General features: G+C 34.0%; 1 protein-coding gene across 5 annotated transcripts in view; it reads left to right on the forward strand.

Annotated features, from left to right (window-relative positions):
* Window positions 1-19,010, forward strand: part of krz (beta-arrestin protein kurtz) — a 371,699-nt gene that overhangs the window by 225,714 nt on the left and 126,975 nt on the right. For 4 of the 5 annotated variants that reach the window (XM_090414201.1, XM_090414204.1, XM_090414203.1 and 1 more), the window contains exons 3-4: window positions 4,058-4,088; window positions 18,320-18,380. In XM_090414201.1, the coding sequence (XP_090270327.1) occupies window positions 4,058-4,088; window positions 18,320-18,380 (92 nt within the window). Of the gene's footprint in view, window positions 1-3,845; window positions 3,950-4,057; window positions 4,089-18,319; window positions 18,381-19,010 lie in introns of those variants that run through there. The other variant, XM_090414200.1, reaches the window with a different exon arrangement.

The following is a 19,010-nucleotide window of genomic DNA, read 5'->3' on the forward strand; positions in this document are numbered from 1 at the left end:
ATGGATATTTATCTTCATGATAGACAAACGTAACTTCCATTAGTCGTGACTATTTCCTCTTAGATTCTCCTATATTGTTGTCTGAAACAGTTTTCCCTTTTGTTCATTGTAGCTTTATTTTCTTTTCTTTTGACTTCTGACTCTTGGTTGGTTCTTACACTTAAGAAACGCCTAACATTTTGATACTAGAAATAATCCATATATATGTCATCATAATATAATAATGCTTGTTATTTCTTCAATACTTCAGTTATTTGTTTTATGAATGTTACATGAAAACATTTCATCTGGGAAATTGGATATTGTAAGATCGATTTAAGTTAAGGTTGGCTTCCGATAAGCTGAAAATTCAGCTGACCTGTGGGTTGCGAATTATTAATTCGTAATTTGTTAACCTAATTAAAATCAGCATCGCTGCAGGCTATTTTGCATGACATAACAAGGTGTCCAAACAAATAGAAGGAACAGCAATGGGCAGTCCTATCTCACCAGCCCTAGCTGATTATTTTTTGGAGCATCTGGGACAAGAACTCTTTGACTATATTTCCTCCGCCTCTTATATGATCCCATCTTGTTGATTTGCAGTCTGGTTCCACTCTTAGAATGACATCAGTTCCTAGAGAAAATAAACTCCTTTATCCCTTTTGGATAAATTGAATAAAATTAAAAGCAATCTGATACGTAATGGATACAACAAAACTACCATCAAAAAGTTATTGAATTTTATCATTATTATTCTACAAGACCACAATCTGATGTAAAAAGAATTTCAATACCCCTATTTTAAGGGAACCTCGGACAGAATAGCAGGGATACTTCGTACATTCAATCTATACGCTTCCTTCAGACCAATTCTGAATCTGGTTTCCTTCCTATCATCTACAAACTATATTACCACCTCTTTCCTTACCAAGTGTCTATAGCGTACCCTGCTCATGTCATCTTTGCTATTTTAGACAGACTGGTCATTCTGCCTTGATTAGAATTGAAGAACACCAAGACTATTACATTTTTGGAAACCGATCCGACAAGTCTGGCCTTGCTTCTCACGCTATTGACACTAGGCACAGAGTTCTTTGGAACCAGACAAAACTTCTCCATTCTTGCAAGGTCAGATTTCATTGCCTTTTCCGTGAGTCGTGTGAAACGCTACGAAATCGTCCGAACCTGAAACGATCAGAATGTATGCCAATATCCAAGTTTTCGAAAGTGATCACTATTAATTGTTCATATTTTTTTAATTATTTTTTTTATCTATACAACCTTTTGCAATTGTTTCTTTGAACTCTAATAGCATACGCATATATACTTCAGCTGTGACAGAGATACGAGCATGCTTTTATGACTCATTATTGTGATTCATGTTTTGAATGTGGTTAACAGTCTGTCTCTCTGATGATGCCCACGTAACGTTGGATGAAATATATTGGAGTTTTTGAATAAAAGTCTATATAATTTTTGTTACATATGTAAGCCGTAAGTTATTTGAATATGACATAGCATATGGTGACATATGTTTGCAGAGTTCTTAAAGTTGAGGAGAGTTATGAAAAAACAACATCACTAGTAAAATTGAGTTAATCTGGTGCAGTCGATAGAGGAACTGGGATATTATCGCTTTGACTGAAAATGAATATACTATATTAATGAAAATACAATACTAAAGGGAGAGAAATTAAGGGATTTAGGGATGATGTGACAAGGACACCTGGTAATTAACAATAAAGAAGTAATATGTCAATGTGTAAGGCATTTATTCCACTGCATTTGACTCATTTGGTTCAAAGGCGAATAACTCATATAATGTCAGAATTGTGGAATGTTGTTGCCGATGTGCTAATACGCTATGTTGCATTTTATTAGAGAAGCAGAAGGGAATGGGTATGAGAAAAAACAGATTGGTGAGGGGATGATATAGGATAAATGCAGAAGAAATTTTTCACTAGATATATATATATATTATTATAAGATATATATATATATATATATATAATATATATATAATATATATATTATATTATAAGAACCCCTGGTTCTTATAATATATCTATATATATCTATAGATATATTATAAGAACCAGGGGTTTATTCATGAAGTGGAATAAGTATTCTCATGATAAGTTGTGACCGTGAATCGGCGAATGAGTTTAAAGACAGACGGGTCATCCCAGGAAGTTGTTACTGTAATTTTAGGTATTTTAGATAATTAATTGCTTATGATTTAGGTTAGTTATAATGTCGAATTGGCTCTCACAGTAAGTGCTGGACTCTGTGACGGCGCAATGCCGTAAGTAATATTTAGTGATATTTTAAAATCCAGTTTGCGCAGTTCGGCATTTATTTATTCGTATGGGGTCCCCCCGTTCCCCAACCGTCCCTTAGGACAGGTTGAACCCACCTAGAGAGGGATTAAGTATGTATTTTATGACAGTAGATCCGTGTGTGTTCACGGACCGGTTTGCCTGTTCTGAGGGATGAAAAACCCTTGGTGAAAAAACCCTCTACCGCCATATGAGACCGGCTAACTTACCTTTAATCGAAAGAGACCAGATAAAGGTTCCTCACGTCATGGACGGAATCTAATCCAAGTCTTTCGGACCAAAGGGTTTCGTTTATATAGTTCGGCATTAACGAAAGGTAAATAACTAGATTTCTTTCTTCAATGTGTATTAATTAATGTACTTATTTCATGGAGAAAAAATGAGTGATCTGTTTTAAATATTACGGTTAGTTGTCATCAGTGTTTGCATTTTATTTAAAACTTCTTTAGTTAAAATATTTAAATAGGGATTTAAGGACGTCTCAGAAAATTTAATGGAATTGAGATAAATGTTGAAGGCTGAATCGCATACAATTTACACCGAATGCGACTGACTCGTGCTTTAGAGATTTGATCAATAAGTGAAGCGGGAAAGTAACCTAGAATTTATTTCTTTATTCTTTATTATTACTATATATAAGTAATAATTACTATTATTACTTATATATAGTAATTACTTATTACTATATATAAGACATGTATATTTGTTTTCTAGTATAAAATCAGATTATAATAATAAATTGCATTATGGGAGGGAGAGAGATATCCCCGAACTTTAGGTTGATAAACGTTCCGTAATAGTCGACCTTCTTTGTCTTGTGCTAAATAGTAAACGAACAACTTTATAGTATACAGTCTTGAGCTTAACAGTCTTCTCTATTCCCGCGCCCCTCGTCATTCCGTTAATTTAAAATATTAGGACGTAAATGGTTGTACGAATTGTCACACTTTCGGGTAGTTTGAATAATTAGCAAGAATTATCACAGCTTAGTTTGAATAATGTGGCACTCCTGTTTTAGACGTAGGTATGACTGTGCTCAAGGTCCTCTTTTATTTTCAATTCCGACTGCATCTAGTGTAGCTTCGTGGTAAACATGTGAATGTGCTTTTATTTCTCCAGTGAAAACGTCAGTGTGGAATTATTATGAGCTGCACGTTCTCACTTAATATTGCCTTACTCACTGTTTTGATGACAGAACTTCATGGAACGTTGAATCGCTAGGCATATTGCAAGGTCACGCTTCGCTGGCGGCTTCCTTACTTGCTATTGTCGAAGAGCAGCGAAGTAATTAAAGTTTCCATGGTGCAGAGACAGCGGAAATATTTGGATTCCTATTCTGATTACACAATACTGCCCTACTGCATCTACATTTCTTCACTGGTTGTGCGCAACTTGTGCCCCCTCATATACCTAGGCGCTTCCTTGAATTCTCAGTATTAACCTACACTTGTCCGTGGACTACCAGGGAAATATCGTGCGCAGCGGCGGTTTTACGACGTTGTGTATATGACCATCAGCTGCCCATTTCGCAGCTGTTACTAAATGCAGTCGCAGAATCGGCTATAAGCAATGAAGGACCCACCTGTTGTAGCCCAGCTGAAAAAGAAAAGAAAAAAACCAGGATTGGCGTATGTAACAATTGTATATTAGCTTTAATAAAATAATTTTTTTGACTATTCTTGTTTGGTGTTCATAAGTTTTTTACCTATTTTTTATATGGTCCATTCCTTTTACAGAGTTTTCAAGAAGAGCTCCCCCAACGGCAAGGTAATTAATTACATATTTCTATTAATTTTTGGAATTATATGTTTCGTGCAGCGTTCTGGTACTTAATGCTTGCTCATGTCAGAATGTTAACAATCAACAAATTGTAGTACATTATAATTACCAGTAATATATTTTGCATCCTTAATTATGATGGATGCCGATTTTTGCAAATAGTATAAATCAGTATATCCAGTGGTGAGCTATGGAAATTTTAACAAAGGGCTCGTAGAGGGGGGAAAAAAAAAAAGCTGTATTTCACACAAAAACGTTTATTAATACAGCTTGTGTACAAATGCCAATAAAAAAGTATGAGGGGACAACAACCTATAAGGGCTATCATTTTTAAACAAATATTTCATGATCTAAACATGAAATATTTGCACACAATCATCTGTGTTATTTTTTAACTATTAAAATATAATAAGAATAAAATCTCTTATAATCGCACATATGCAATAGTCCGCATTTTTTATAAACAAAATAAAATTCTTTTGTTTGCGCTAGAAGTTCTTATGACAATCTATAAATAATAAATAAATACTATCTAAACAATAATATTGAAGTACGTTATATTTCTCTTTTGTTTTTATACTTCAAGTGATAATCAACGGTACCAATCAAGGGGCATTATTTTATAGTCCTATTTATTTATATGCGATTACCAAAAGTGAATTCTTATTTGTAAAATGGTAGTAACAGTAACTATAATATTTTATTTAATAAAATCACTTTGTTATGGTACCGTATGAGTTTTTCACTTAATATATTTCAAAAGATTATGTTTTTTTTTTTTTTTCTTTTTGAAAAAATAAAAAAGTAAACAAGAACAAGGGGCTCTCAAATTTGAGAAAAATTTAACAAAGGACTCTGGCGAGCCCCTTATAGCTCACCACTGAGTATATCCCCTCGCCCCCATGTTTTTTTAAGAATTTAAAAAACATGAGGGGAGGGGATATACTCAGTATATCCCCTCCCCTCGTGTTTTTTCAAAGCCCCCCCCCCATCCTTCCAGAGGGAGGGCCTTCCTCCCTCCCTCTGGAAGGATGGAGGGGGCTTTGTTCCCTTATTAAACTTTTGAAATATTTTATCTGGATATGATTAGAATATTTTAAAATTCAATTGAAGTAAAAAGATGGAATTATTTGCCGAATTGTTCCTGTTTGTATTTTATGAAATCTGCTAATCTCCCACCCCTTAGTTCCTAATATTCTTGATGAATTAAAAATGACTTGTCATTATTAATTAAGTTGTACCCTTGGGGATGTATAGGATATTACTACATGAAAAGACTACATATCAATCTCTAATTTTGGGAAGTGATCACTATTAATCCATAATTTTTTTTAATTAATAATTATCTACACAAAAACCTTTTTACAATTGTTTCTTTGAATTCTAATAGCATAATCATATACTTCAGCTGTGACAGAGATGCGAGCTAATATACACATGCTTGGACTCATTATTGTGATTCATGTTTTGAATGTTATTAACAGTCTGTCTCCCTGGTGATGTCCACATAACATTTGATGAAATATATTATAGGTTATTAAATAAAATTCTATATTTAAGTTAAGGGATGTTATATCCCATATTGTTTCTTAGCCGAATAAGAAACTCAAAGAGTTTCATGCCGAATATAGAAACTATATAAAGTTCGGCGATTCCAAGCATAAGCAAATACCTGGATAGTGCAGCACTTGACCCTTGAAGGTAGTGCAAGCTGAGGCAACTCCTGTAAAGGGTGGAGCAAGCTCCGATCACTATTCTTGATATTTACCCATAACCTACTGTTCCTTCATTTCTTGTTTCATTTAGAATCTTTCAGAGTAATTATTCCATCTAGAGTCTCATCTGTGATTGCTTTTACGGTATTCTTCCTCAATTTCTAAGCCCCCCCCCCCCCCCCGAAAACATCCAGAATATATCGCCATTTCCCAATATTTATCTTCTGTATTCTTATCGAATTCTTCACATGACTTTTAACAGCTTTTACATATTGCTTAGCTTTCTTATATTTTTCTCTGCACATACTTTCTCATTGTTTATTTGCTATGAACTTTTGATGTGCTATTTTCTTTTTCATGACTTCCTGTTTAACTTCTTGAGCATGTCATGTAGTTCTGATTTTTCTTTCTCTTCAGACAACTTTATTCTTTGCTTCTCAGGATGAATAATTATTCAATGATTTTGTCAGTTTTTCACTGGGTCTCCTAGGTTTGATTCTTGTTTTCACACTTTTTCATTTTTCTTCCAATAATATTAGTATACAAAAGTTTCAAGTTCACATCTGAAATGTGCTGAACTTGGATTATTTTTAAATATGAAAACTTTCTTACATATTTTTTCCCTTCAATATTCAATTTTATGCTGCTCAAAACTAAATAGTGATCACTTCCTGTTTCAAATCCCCTGTAGACTCTTTTGTTCCAAACTAGCTTGAAAATATCGCTATCAAAATAACATCGTCAGTGAAACTTTTCTACATTGTGTGTGTGTGTGTGCGCGCGCGCGCGTTTTGTTTGATATTCTGAAACAGAAATCCAGTAGGTACTTACCATTGTTATTAGCTTTGCTGTTTTTTTCCAAATTTTTCTGCTGTTTGGGTCTCTAATAAAGATCAACTTTTTTTTTTTTTTTTTTTTCTTATTTTGAATCAGCTGCCTTCTGTAATTACTTGAAAAATTTCTTCATTTCTCCCATAGTAGAACCTTCTGTTGTACCATAGACACAAATAAGTGTCATCGTCCAATTTCCCATTTTGATGCCCCCCCCACACACACTTGAGTTTATCTGCCATTCATGAAGATCTCATGTTTAGTATTGAATGTTGTAGCTACTCCTTTCTTTCTTTGATCATTATTGTTGTAATATATAATATCTTGTATTCAGAAGCTCACCAGTTTTGGTAACACTGATTTTATTGATCTGGTTCTTTACTAATTCTTCTGCTAGTTTCACTTCTTTTTCATAATGTCTCTTATGTTGATGGTACTAATCTTGAATTCTGCTGATAGTGATTTGGAGTTTGTTCCAGTAGCTGACTTTCACTGTTGCCCTGGTTCCCTGACAAAAACAGTGGGGTCTTGTTTAACTGGGCGATTTTCCAGCTGGAATGAAATTTTATCATTTGTGATTTAAGCCAGTAAGAATACAGTTTGGTTGGCTAAATCTCAAATTGTCAGCCCATGTTTGTTTGCTTGGTATCTAAGTAGATAGCTACTAGCAAAGTACACCACAAGAAGGTAAGATTGGTCATTGGGTCAGAAGTCCCTGTCAGTTCTCCTCATTTTTCAAAAGCTATATGGAGGCTTCATTCAAGGTTCAAGTCATTAAAGAAGGCAGCTGATATGAAAAAAAAAAAGAAGAAAAGTTAGTAACAGTTGGAAATCTAAACAGTAGAGTAAGAAATGGATACCAGCCATACTGAAATGTTGTTGGAAGTTTTTTCACTTGGTTATACTACAAATTAAAGATACCAAGAAATTATATACTTGGTTGAATCCTTTATTCAAGTGTAAACAAACAAGTTTGTGCCTGAAGTATTTTTAGGACTGGTGCAACTCGTATATAGAAGCTAATAACTTCACATCACTTGCCTTAGTATCCCATAATGCAAAGCACATATCCTTACGGGCAGTGGTGAGCTATGGAAATATTAACAAAGGGCTCGCATCGTCGAGGGGAAAAAAAAAGCCATATTTCACACAAAAACTTTTATTAATACAGCTTGTATTAATAAAAGTACAAATTCCAATCAAAAAGTATGAGAGGACAATCAACCTCTAAAGGCTAGCATTTTTAAACAAATATTTCATGATCTAAACATGAAATATTTACACACAATCAACTGTGTTAATTTATATTACATAAGAAAAACATTTTTTAACTATCAAAATATAATAAGAAGAATGTAATCTTTTATAAAACATTTGATTGGCTACTGGTTTTACCATACAGTTGGCTACCAGAAGGGAGAAGGGTAAAGAAGATAGCACATGCGCTTATTTTATTTTCAAACTTGGGCGAATTCGTTATAGAGGAGTTGAAACAATAATTCCAAATAATCTATACGCTGCCTAATTTTTGTTAGGTTACCGTATGAGTTTGTCGCTTAATTTTTTTTTTTGAAAAAATAAAAAAGTAAACAAGAAGAACAAGGAGTTCGCAAATTTGAGAAAAATTTAACAAAGGGCTCGCACGAGCCCCTTATAGCTCACCATTGCTTACGGGTATGTATAAGGTGTGACACCTTTTGGCAACTCGTATATGAAAATATGACTTTTGCATTACTTCAACTATGGTATCACCTCTGGGTTCTGGCTCCCACTGATGATATCTCAATAAAGGTTGTAACTGGTCTGGGTAGTGACCCTTCCCATAATGCATAGCATAATGCATATAGCATTATACATGCTATGTATAATGTATAGTATAATGTATACATTATACTATACATTAATGTAATGTATACTATACATTAATGTAATGTATACTATACATTAATGTAATGTATACTATACAGTAATGTAATGTATACTATACAGTAATGTAATGTATACTATGTATAATGCATCATTATACATACCCGTAAGGATATGTGCATTGCTAGGATACTAAGGCAAGTGATGTTAGTACGAGTTGCCCCATTCCTGAAAATACTTCAGACACAAACTTGTTTGCTTACACTTTTATAAAGGATTAAACCAAGTATATTATTTCTTGATATCTTTAATTTGCATACTGATATGTGTTTGAAAAATTCAAAGAAAAGAGCACAGTTAATAATTATAAGTACCTGTAATTTTTGTTCAGGACATGGATATTCATTATTAATATCAACATAAAGATGTGCATCCATTTACACACAGAGAAGATACAAGGAATAAGAAAAGTCTATTGGTGATTTTGAATAGTAATATCGTCGTGTTGGTTCAGGACACAAGTATGCACAGAGTTTGAAATTAGAAGTGATCACCGTTCAGTTTTGAGCAGAATAAATTAAATATATTTAAGAGAGAAAATATGCAAGAAAGTAATAGTGTGTAAGAAAGTTTTTTAAATAGGATCAAAGTTGAGCAGCTTTTAGATATGAACTGTGCACTTAAGTATGCAAATATTATTGGAGTTAAAATGGAGTTTGGAAATAATAATAATCAAACCTTGGAGAATCAGTGGGAGACTAGAAGACTCTGAAGAAAAGATTGATTGCTTTAGCCAGAGAGGCATGTGATGAAGTTGTCTGCAAAGACAGAAAAATCAGAATTCCATGGTTGAATGCAAGGAGTGAAAGAGGACATCCTGAAAAAGAAGAAAGTATATTGAAAGCAAGTAAGCTAGCAGATGCTTTAAGAGAATGCAGAGAATAACGTAAGAAAGTTTAGGTAGTAGGAATATTGAAGATAAATACCAGAAAGGGGACTTTTTACAGTATTCTTTCTTCCAGAAAGATACTGTAAAAGGAGTCAAAGATAATGAAGGTGACATGAAAACTGAAGATAAAGCTATCCTAAATGTTTGGAACAAATATTTTGAAAGACTGTTAAATGAAACAAAAAGTGACAAAACAGTAATAGAAATATTAAAGAGAAAAGCAATCAGGGGTACATATGAGGTAGATAAAACTATCAAAAACCGGAAATGTAGAAAGGCAGTTGGAGTAGATGATATTCAACCAAGTGCTATGCTATGGAGGTTTAAAAATTTTAAAGTGACTGCACTGCATAAATGCAGGTGGCATGGTCAGATGGTTGAATTCGGAATGTTTGGAGTAGAGCTTTCATAGTTTCCCATATTTAAAAAAGGAAATAAAACAAGGGGAGAATTATAGAAGAATTTCTCTGCTAAGTATTCCATGTAAGATTTATGCAAGCATATTTAAGAAGAGGCTAAGAAAAATTGTAGAAGAGAAACTTGGAGAACAACAGTGGGGTTGTTGAGATCAGAATTTCACTGGAAGATAGACAGTTGAGAAATCATGAGAATATAACAGTGATCTATATTTTAAGTTTTGTAGCTCTAGAAGAGGCATATGATGAGGTTCCAAGAGAGAAAAGCTGTTCAAAACAGTACAGTTATATGAAATGGGACATTAAGCAATACATAGTTTGCATTTAAGTTGTGAGCCAGGAATTGAATTGGGGGGGGGGAGATACTTGGTTCGATGTAAAATCAGGTTTGAGACAAGAGTGTACACCATATTCCTACCATTCAACATCTATATGGATCACATTATGAACGAAAGTGGCATTAAACCTGATATCAAAATTGGAGGGGTTAATTTCAGCTCTTTACTTAATGGGTGACGTTGCGATCTTAAATACATTCAGTACAAGTTTGAAGGATTCCTTAACTAAATTGAATAACTGTGGTAACAAATGCGGTCTCTTTATTGTGAATTTTCATGCCATAACTATGAAAATAGGCACATGCATGGAAAACTTCGAACTGCAGAATGGAAAACCTATAGAAAAAACATTCAGCTATATAGGTACAATTTTTAGTGAAGAATCAAATTAAGTATAGAAATGGATACTAGAATTAGCAAAACTGGTGTGGTGGGGTATCTACTTAATAAATTTGTATGGAATAAAAAGAGAGAAATTTGTTAAAACACTAAACTTACAGTATTCATGACAGTATTCAACCCATTTTTAACTTATGGATCTGAGTTTGGTTAAAATTAAAGGTAAAACAGTTAATCAAAGACTGGAAATTAAGATTTCAGACTTCTGAGAAAAATTAGGAGAGTGAACAGACAATATCAGTGGCAGAATCATATTAAAAATGAAGATATTAGGAAGGAATATGACATTGTTAGCATTCAGAATGTATGAGCAGAGCCAATCTCAGCTGGTATGGTTATTTAAACAGAATGCATGAGGAAAGATTAGTAAAGCAGGTGTTTGAACCAAGATTGCGGGGGGAAAAAAGACTCGGAGGAAGACCAAGATGTATGCAGATTGATGTAGTCAGAAGTACCTTTGAAATATAAGATTGGATAACAAACTAATTTGAACAAAAAATGATTGTACCTTTTAAAGATTAAACTAATTTGAGGGAAAATTGTTGATTGGAAGTGAACTTTATATATAGTGCCATCATAGTTTCCTGCAAAGATCCCCTTTTATGATACATATTAGGAATTGGATGATGAATGTTTTTTAAGTCCAGTTTTAGGCCACATTATAAATTTTATATTTTTAATAAAATATTAAGTCATAGGTGCATTTTGCAAAATTCATAAGCATTTGTAATTTGTGCTGTCTGGCCATATGTATATTTACACAAGTTATTCCAAGCCCCTGACTGGGTGGAATGTATTCAAATTTGCTTTCTGGCATCCTTACAAAAATCTGTTGAGCCATCCCCATTTTTTTTTATTTTTATTTTATTTCAGCTGAACCATTCACAGGGGCACCATGTGGCATAATGTGCCAAAATTACATAGTACATTTTCACTGTGGCTGGATAGAATTTAATAAAATACAGGACATAGTTCAAATTTTGTTATCAGTTGGACCTTTCTTACAAACTATGTCATTATTATCATCATTCCAAGATCCCCCATAGAGTCAAAGACTCATTGAGGGTTCCTTTGTAATACACACAACTCATCATACCATGCCTTAAATGCATTCAAATTCTCTGTAGACATCACATTTTCAGGCAATGCATTCCAGTCATTCACCTCTCCATGCAAAAAACCTGCTTTTCAGTCACTTGCTCACATCCTGGAAGGCTTTGATCCTTGGTATGCATGGTAACTGTATCAGCAGTTGAGGCACAAGTTTGTGTGGAAGTAGCTGAATTATCTCGTTTCCTTTCATAATCATTTAATATCCACATATTGGGTGATTGGCCCTATGTTTTACCAATCACGTTAGCCTACTGGGAATTTACCCAGGATCTCCAGGGGCACCATGAGGAGGTGTGACTTGGATTTTTACCTCCAGTGAATGGTTGGTATTCACAATTATTAAACCTTGTTACTAAATCTTCATTGGCCTGTTTTGTTATTGAAGAACTATACACTAAAGAGAATAGATAAGGAAGGTATTCTTCCTCTTTATAAAGTTTTGATATGGCCAGGTCTGAATTGTCTTTGTTTGCAGGTCTTGTCATTTGGATTTCTTGGGGAGAAGAAATGGTAAAGAGGATTTAGAGGTAATAACCTACCAATATGGGGAGTGGACTGTAGAATGCTCCCTATGATGATAGATTGAAGGTTTATAGGTCTGAGAAGTTAACTGATAGGCAAAAAGAAGGGATGTAATACATTTCAATTGATTAATACAGGCAGAATTTCTTTAGTAGCTAGAGGGAGCAGAAGAAGGGGGTCATCACTAGAAATTGAGTTGGATTGTAGTTAGTAAGGGTCTCATTAATATATTTTACATTTAAAGATTGGTGAATACATGGAATGAGTAATCTGTCTGTTGAGTGTTTCTTTGATGAAAATGTATAAGGAGACATGATGGATATTGTCCAAAGACTCATTATAGCCACCTATAATGAGTCTTTGGACCCTATGATGATTCCCATGCAATGATAATAATTCTTCTAGTAGCAAGGCTTATACGCTGGTCATACATAACTGGTAATTAGTTTACGGAATTAACAACGCATATAAAGTATATTAATTAAAGGTAACTTTAATGAATAACTTCTATATTTTGGCAACGTCACATTGCCGTCTTCAGGAACATAAAGATATGGTATGTGCACACAGGCACTAACAAAAGCAAATGAGGAAGAAAGCAAGAAACTAATATTGTTCCTAAAGTCCTAATGGTGCCCTCTTGTGGGCTAATTTGGTTGACTTGGCAGTTGGGCTGAAGTTCTCAAAATGTAAGTCTCCCAAATTTGGGGTAGTTTCATGCACCCAAATTTGTTGAGGTTAGGAAGAGCTGCTGAAGATTCCTTGAATAATCTTTCGTATTTAAACTTGCTGCGGTGTATTATTTTTGTTTTCTTCCAACGAATTCTATGGTGGGTATCTAAGGCATGGTCTGCCAGCCCAGAGCGGCTGTACTGGTGAAACCGGATGTAGTCTTGGTGTTCTGAAATCCTGATATTTGTTGTTCTGCCTGTTTGGCCAAAGTAGGACAATTTGCAGCTGCAAGGGACCTGGTATACACCAGGTAGGTCTAGGGGAAGTGGTCGGTCTTTGGTAGAGCGGATAAGGGATGCCAACTTTTTATATGGTCTGTAACAAGAAGTAAGGTCATATTTTCTGAGGATATTGGTTATTTACTCAGAGGTTCCCTGGATGTTTGGGATGATGATAGATTTGGTGTAATCTTTATTGTGCAGAGGGGGGGGGGTGGTTTACTGGTTTGAGTATTTTTTGGATTTTTTGGGGGTTATAGCCATTGGCTAAGAAAGTGTTGTGGATGTGGTTTAGTTCAGTAGTTAGGGCCTCATCTGAGCAGATTAATTTTGCCCTGTTATATAGTGTTTTTATAACCCCATATTTTTGTGAGGGGGGGGGATTGCTGGTGAATGTATCTGCCAGTATGGGTGGGTTTTCAGTAAACAGAGAGAACCAAAGATCCATCAAGCTGGCAGGTGATTAAAGTGTCTAGGAAGGGGAGGGTGTTGTTTTCCTCTTTTTCTAAGGTGAACTGGACTCTGGGGTGTTGGTTGTTTAAGTGTGTTAGGAAGGAGTGGAGTGAGTCTGAGCCATGTGGCCAAATAGCAAACACATCATCCACGTAACGAAGCCAAATAGTGGGTTTTTGTGGGGTGGAGTTTAAGGCTTTCTCTTCAAAGGTCTCCATAAAGAAATTGGCCAAGGGTGAGGAAAGTAGTGAACCCATGGCTGTCCCCTTTATCTGTTTGTAGAACTTTCCTTGCCAAACGAAATAGCCTGAGTTCATTGTGAACTGAAATAGGGCTGAGATATCGGGAGGAAACTTGGCTTGGATGAGCTCTAGGGTTTCTTAGTGGGACATTAGTGAATAGGGAGGAGACGTCAAAACTGACCATTATGTCAGTGTGTTGGAGTGAGAGGTTTTCTATACTGGCTTTAAAGTGGGCTGAGTTTTTTATGTGTGATAGTGTGTGAGCGTTTTGGCTAATTTATATGTGGGGGAATCAATGCCATCCACTATGGGACGTAATGGCACACTTTGTTTATGTATTTTTGGGAGTCCATATAATTGGGGGGGGGGTCTAGAGTTATAAGGAATATAGAAGTTATTTATTAAAGTTACCTTTAATTAATATACTTTATATGCGTTGTTAATTCCATAAACTAATTACCAGTTAGATAATAATTCTTGTCTCTAAGATTATTCAGCAGATGATTTTTACCTCACTCCAAGAGTTAGATTTACTCACTGTTAAACTCATTTTGAGTTAGAGCTTGGTATTGTTAACAAGTTGTGTAGTTACCATCCTGATTGGCTGACTGATTCATGTTTTTGCCTTCGATTGGTAAGCCACAATTTGATTATAACCTACTAATAAACCAATTAATTACATTTTTATAGTATTGAATAGCTATTATATTTTAAACATCTTCAAAACCAATTTATGGAACATATTGCAACCCAAATTTTTTTATGTGAAGACACTTACCCTCCCCTCCAACACCTCTCATATTTTGACACTGTATCATAATACATTATTGCAATCAATTTATTGTGTGATCAGCATTATGGCATTATATCCATTTCAAAATGCAGTTCTAAAGTCTGGTTAGAATGCCAAACTGATGTTGATTTCCTGAAAATGTATTTTAAAAAAATGTTGAAATGCATTTGCCACAGAAGGATATTTCTGTGATGACCTCAGAAATTAGAATTTTAATAACATTGTCAACCAAAAACAGAATTTTTTTTTAAATATTAAGAGTTGTAGCAGCAAATATTATACCAAGTATTGATGGCTCTTATTACATGAATCATTAGGGTCAAAATTCAACCTACTGTAACTCATTCCAAGTTGAACATTATCATTTTGCTACTTTTATTCAGTAGAGGTATTCAAATTTGGAATAAAGTAAAATGATACAAACACTGCTATAGGTTGCATTGTTCAGTTAATTTTGACAATTTATTTCATTAAAAAAAAAAAAAAAAAGTGGTCTCATAATGAAATCGGGATAGGGTGGGGGGGGGGGGAAGCACAAAGGCTGCAAGAAGCGGCCCTTGGTTAATATTTAAATTATTGAGAGTGTAATTTACTGCAGAAATTCAAACAGTACTTGTTAAAATTGTCAGCAAAGTCTTCTTAATTGCAACTTGCTTCCTACTTGCTCAGTGCTTGGCTCACTCTCTTCCCCCTCCCATATCAGATGTTTTTTTTAAGATATTGATCCTACACAATAGTTGTAGAACCTATATATTAATGCTATGTGTGGTTAGAAGTTCAGATAAGTGTTTTTGTTTTTGTTTTTCTTCAGCATCCAAGTAATTCTTAGAGCTATTTTGCCATCTCTTGCAATATGTCTTCTGAATTTCAAATCTCTGTCCATCACCCCTGATCCCTAGCCTCATTAATTTCCTGTAAACTAGTACCATCAATATGATACGAAGTATATAATCTTTTCATCCCAAAGCGCATTCATTACCTTACATTTTATAACATTGAATTGATGACCATTGTCCGTTGCTACACTGACAATTTATTTAAATCATCCTATAAGATATCTACATCACCTTTATCAATTGTTGCCCTCCATAGTTTTGCATCATCAGCAAAGAACTGAATATCCCCTTCAAATCTTTTACTATATCATTAATGTACAAATTAAAGAGTAGTGGTTCTAGTACAGAACCTTGGGCACTCTGCTGTATATCCTCATTACCCTCTGATGTTTGTCTCTCTCAACCATCCCCCTATCCATGTCACCAGCTTCATATCCATTCCCATTTGCTCCAACTTATGTAATAGTTTTTCATGCCATACAGAGTCTAAATGCTTTATACTTTTCTATGAACTGTTTAAGGCAAAGGATCTGATCTCTGGTACCCTTACCTTTCCTAAAACCTGTTTTTTTCCTCAGGCATCTCTGCCTTGACATTGGCCTTAATGCTATTTAGAATGATCTTTAATAAAATCTTGCTTGCATGGGAAATTAAATAATTCTATGAATGACAGAACTATAGAACTGTTAGACATGTTCTATTATAACTAGCATAGATACAGTCAAACTTCAACATATGACAAGGTTCCTTTTCGATGATCCCACCATAAGTAAAAAAAAAAGGTCTGTTGTATGAATCATAAGAATAACATAACAATGTTAAGAATAATCATAACAATTAATATGCCTGCATGCTAAAATGTCTAGGTCTGTTTTTATTATATTTCTAACTAATTTGACTCTTTTTTTTTTTACAGTGAAATAATACAATTTTATATTACTGCATACAGTAATATAAAATTACTGTGAATATATATGAACATGTATTTTCAGCAGCTTCTTCCAAACACTATTCAGTTTGCCATCCACCTCACTCCATTCTGCATGTACATTCTTGTACAATGCAAGATATTATATTCTTTCCAAATGTCTTTGAAGGGTTTGCTCATCCCATTAGCAGCAATAGCCCGAGCAAAAGAATTTCTTAAATAAGTGGCTTTAAAGGAGTGATGTGGTATTTGGTGACCATGTTAATGGGATAGCCGTCATAAGTATGAGTAGTCATAAGTTGCATATGTTATAAGGTGAGGACCAACTCTATATAGATTCCTATCAGTGGAGAGATCCGGATCTGAAATCAGACAAGCTGCAACAAAAATATTAAGAAGCAGAGAAATATCAATTTAAAATTAATTCTTATAAAATAGAAATAGAAACAATTGCCAGTTATTTCAGTATTTTTTAACAGAATTGGCCACAAATGGTTGATAGTGTTCAAGCTGCTAAATACAAATGAGAATATGCAATAATTTTGTTTTTTAAAAAACGTTTGGTGATAAGAACAACTTGCATGCCACACAACTTACTCAAAATTGAATAACAAACATGACCATATTCATTGATCAAGCATCTCTCATGGTTTTACAAAGTACAAAATAAATAAATAAATTTAGGATTAAATGGTAACTCACTATAGAGATAATAAGATAATGGAATAGTTTATTGTGGCAGAAGATTTGCTGTTGTGGATTTCCTTTAAGGCAGCATTAATGCAATGCAGGATAGACTGGAATTTTTTTTATGGTTTGTTAGTAAATCTGCTATAATAGCATTGACTACAGCAAGAGTTGACTGTGAAGCTGAAAAATATATGTCAATTGTTAATACGTCAATCAAAAGGATTCGGATATAAAACTCCTACATTTTGAAAAGATGTGCCAGGAGAAACTTCAGCCATCTTGTGTGATTTATCTTTTGAAAAATGTCAAGAAATACTCTCTTCATAAAAAGGTAATATGTTACTGCACTGATAATACCAACACAAATTTTGGACGAATAAATAGGAGGGGAAAGAAAAATATTTAGAAACTATACAAAAACAAGAACAGGACTCAAAAACTTTAAGCATTCAAGATAAATGATTGTCTTTATTTGAGATTTTCAAGGATGCTGGCATCACCTTCAAAAATATGTTCACGTTAGTAGCATTTGCTGTGTCTTTACCAAACTCTAATAGAAAGGATTTTCTCAAGGTCAAAAGAAAGAGGTCGATTGCAGGTGTCACACAGTGAATGAACTTTTAAACATGAAAGTGAATTCCAAATATTCTTGTAGTGATTTCTATGACCATATAAAATCCAACAAACAGTTTTTAAGGAAAATACTATCTAATGAAAAATATACTGGAGTGAAACAGAAGACTGGAAGATCCTGCTCAAAGGAAGACTCAACCCATTTTAGACAGAAGAGAAGAAGAAGGAACAGAAACAAAAAGTCCAGCCATCCACATCTTCCCAATAGACCTGGTGCAGAAGGTACACAATCTACTTTTCAATATTTTGAATATTTTGTTGATTGAGTTCCTTTTATTTCTTCATACCAACTTTTGTTTGGTATGAAGGAATTATACACCAGGGGTGTATAATAAGTCCTCAGCTTTCTTAACATTGAAATTAATTTTTCATGAAGTGTCCTGGATTATTTTTCCTAAAATATGATAACCCTATTAGCAGACAATTCCAAATAGGGAAACTAATTGCTTTTTTTACATATAAAATTGATGAGTTTTATTTTTTACCTGTAGGTGAAGTTGGTTTTGGTTCATATTATAAATATCTCATATGAATTTCATTTATAGATTACAGTATACTTAGGAAAAAGAGATTTTGTGGATCATGTCAGTCATGTTGATCCAATTGGTAAGAATTTTTGTTTACATATATTTATATATATGTGTGTGTGTAAAAGATTTTTAGAATTTTGGCATTTTTATTTAACATTAATAAATTTTAATAGGAAAAAAAAATTATTGAACAAAATATCAATCATTATGTTCTAGGTGGAGGTCCATATCTTCTCAAACAGTGAAATTCTATTGTATTCTATTCTGTTCTGTACTATTCTACAATACATAACTTAGTTTTGAATTCCATCTAGGACCAAAAAATAAAATAAATAAATAAAAATAATTTATCTGTAAACATATTTTATTCCCTATGGGAGTAGGCAAGGCTGTTTTAGCCCTATCTAACTTTTGGAGATTAAGAGAATAGTTCAATCTCCACCATTAGCCAATCAGAGATAGCTGGCCCTAAGACCACCATTAATTATAATTTCTTTAATTTTTTACATCTAGAATGTTAGAAGCCTTTTTTTCATCTAAACCCAAGTTAGCCAGTTTTATATATTTTTGGCTCTTGCTCACAAAAGGTTGCAGGCCTGTAGTTCATTTAGTACCATGGATGGGCTAAGGTTTTTTTTAGAGGTGAAACAGAACATTTTCAACCCTCTTCAAATTTCCAGTAAGTAGGATAGTGCTCTCCCATCAG

This window comes from Typopeltis vanoorti, chromosome 24 (genome assembly GCF_054136105.1).
Source record: "Typopeltis vanoorti isolate ZY-2024b chromosome 24, IOZ_Tvanoo_1.0, whole genome shotgun sequence".
Classification (NCBI taxonomy): Eukaryota; Metazoa; Arthropoda; class Arachnida; order Uropygi; family Thelyphonidae; genus Typopeltis; species Typopeltis vanoorti.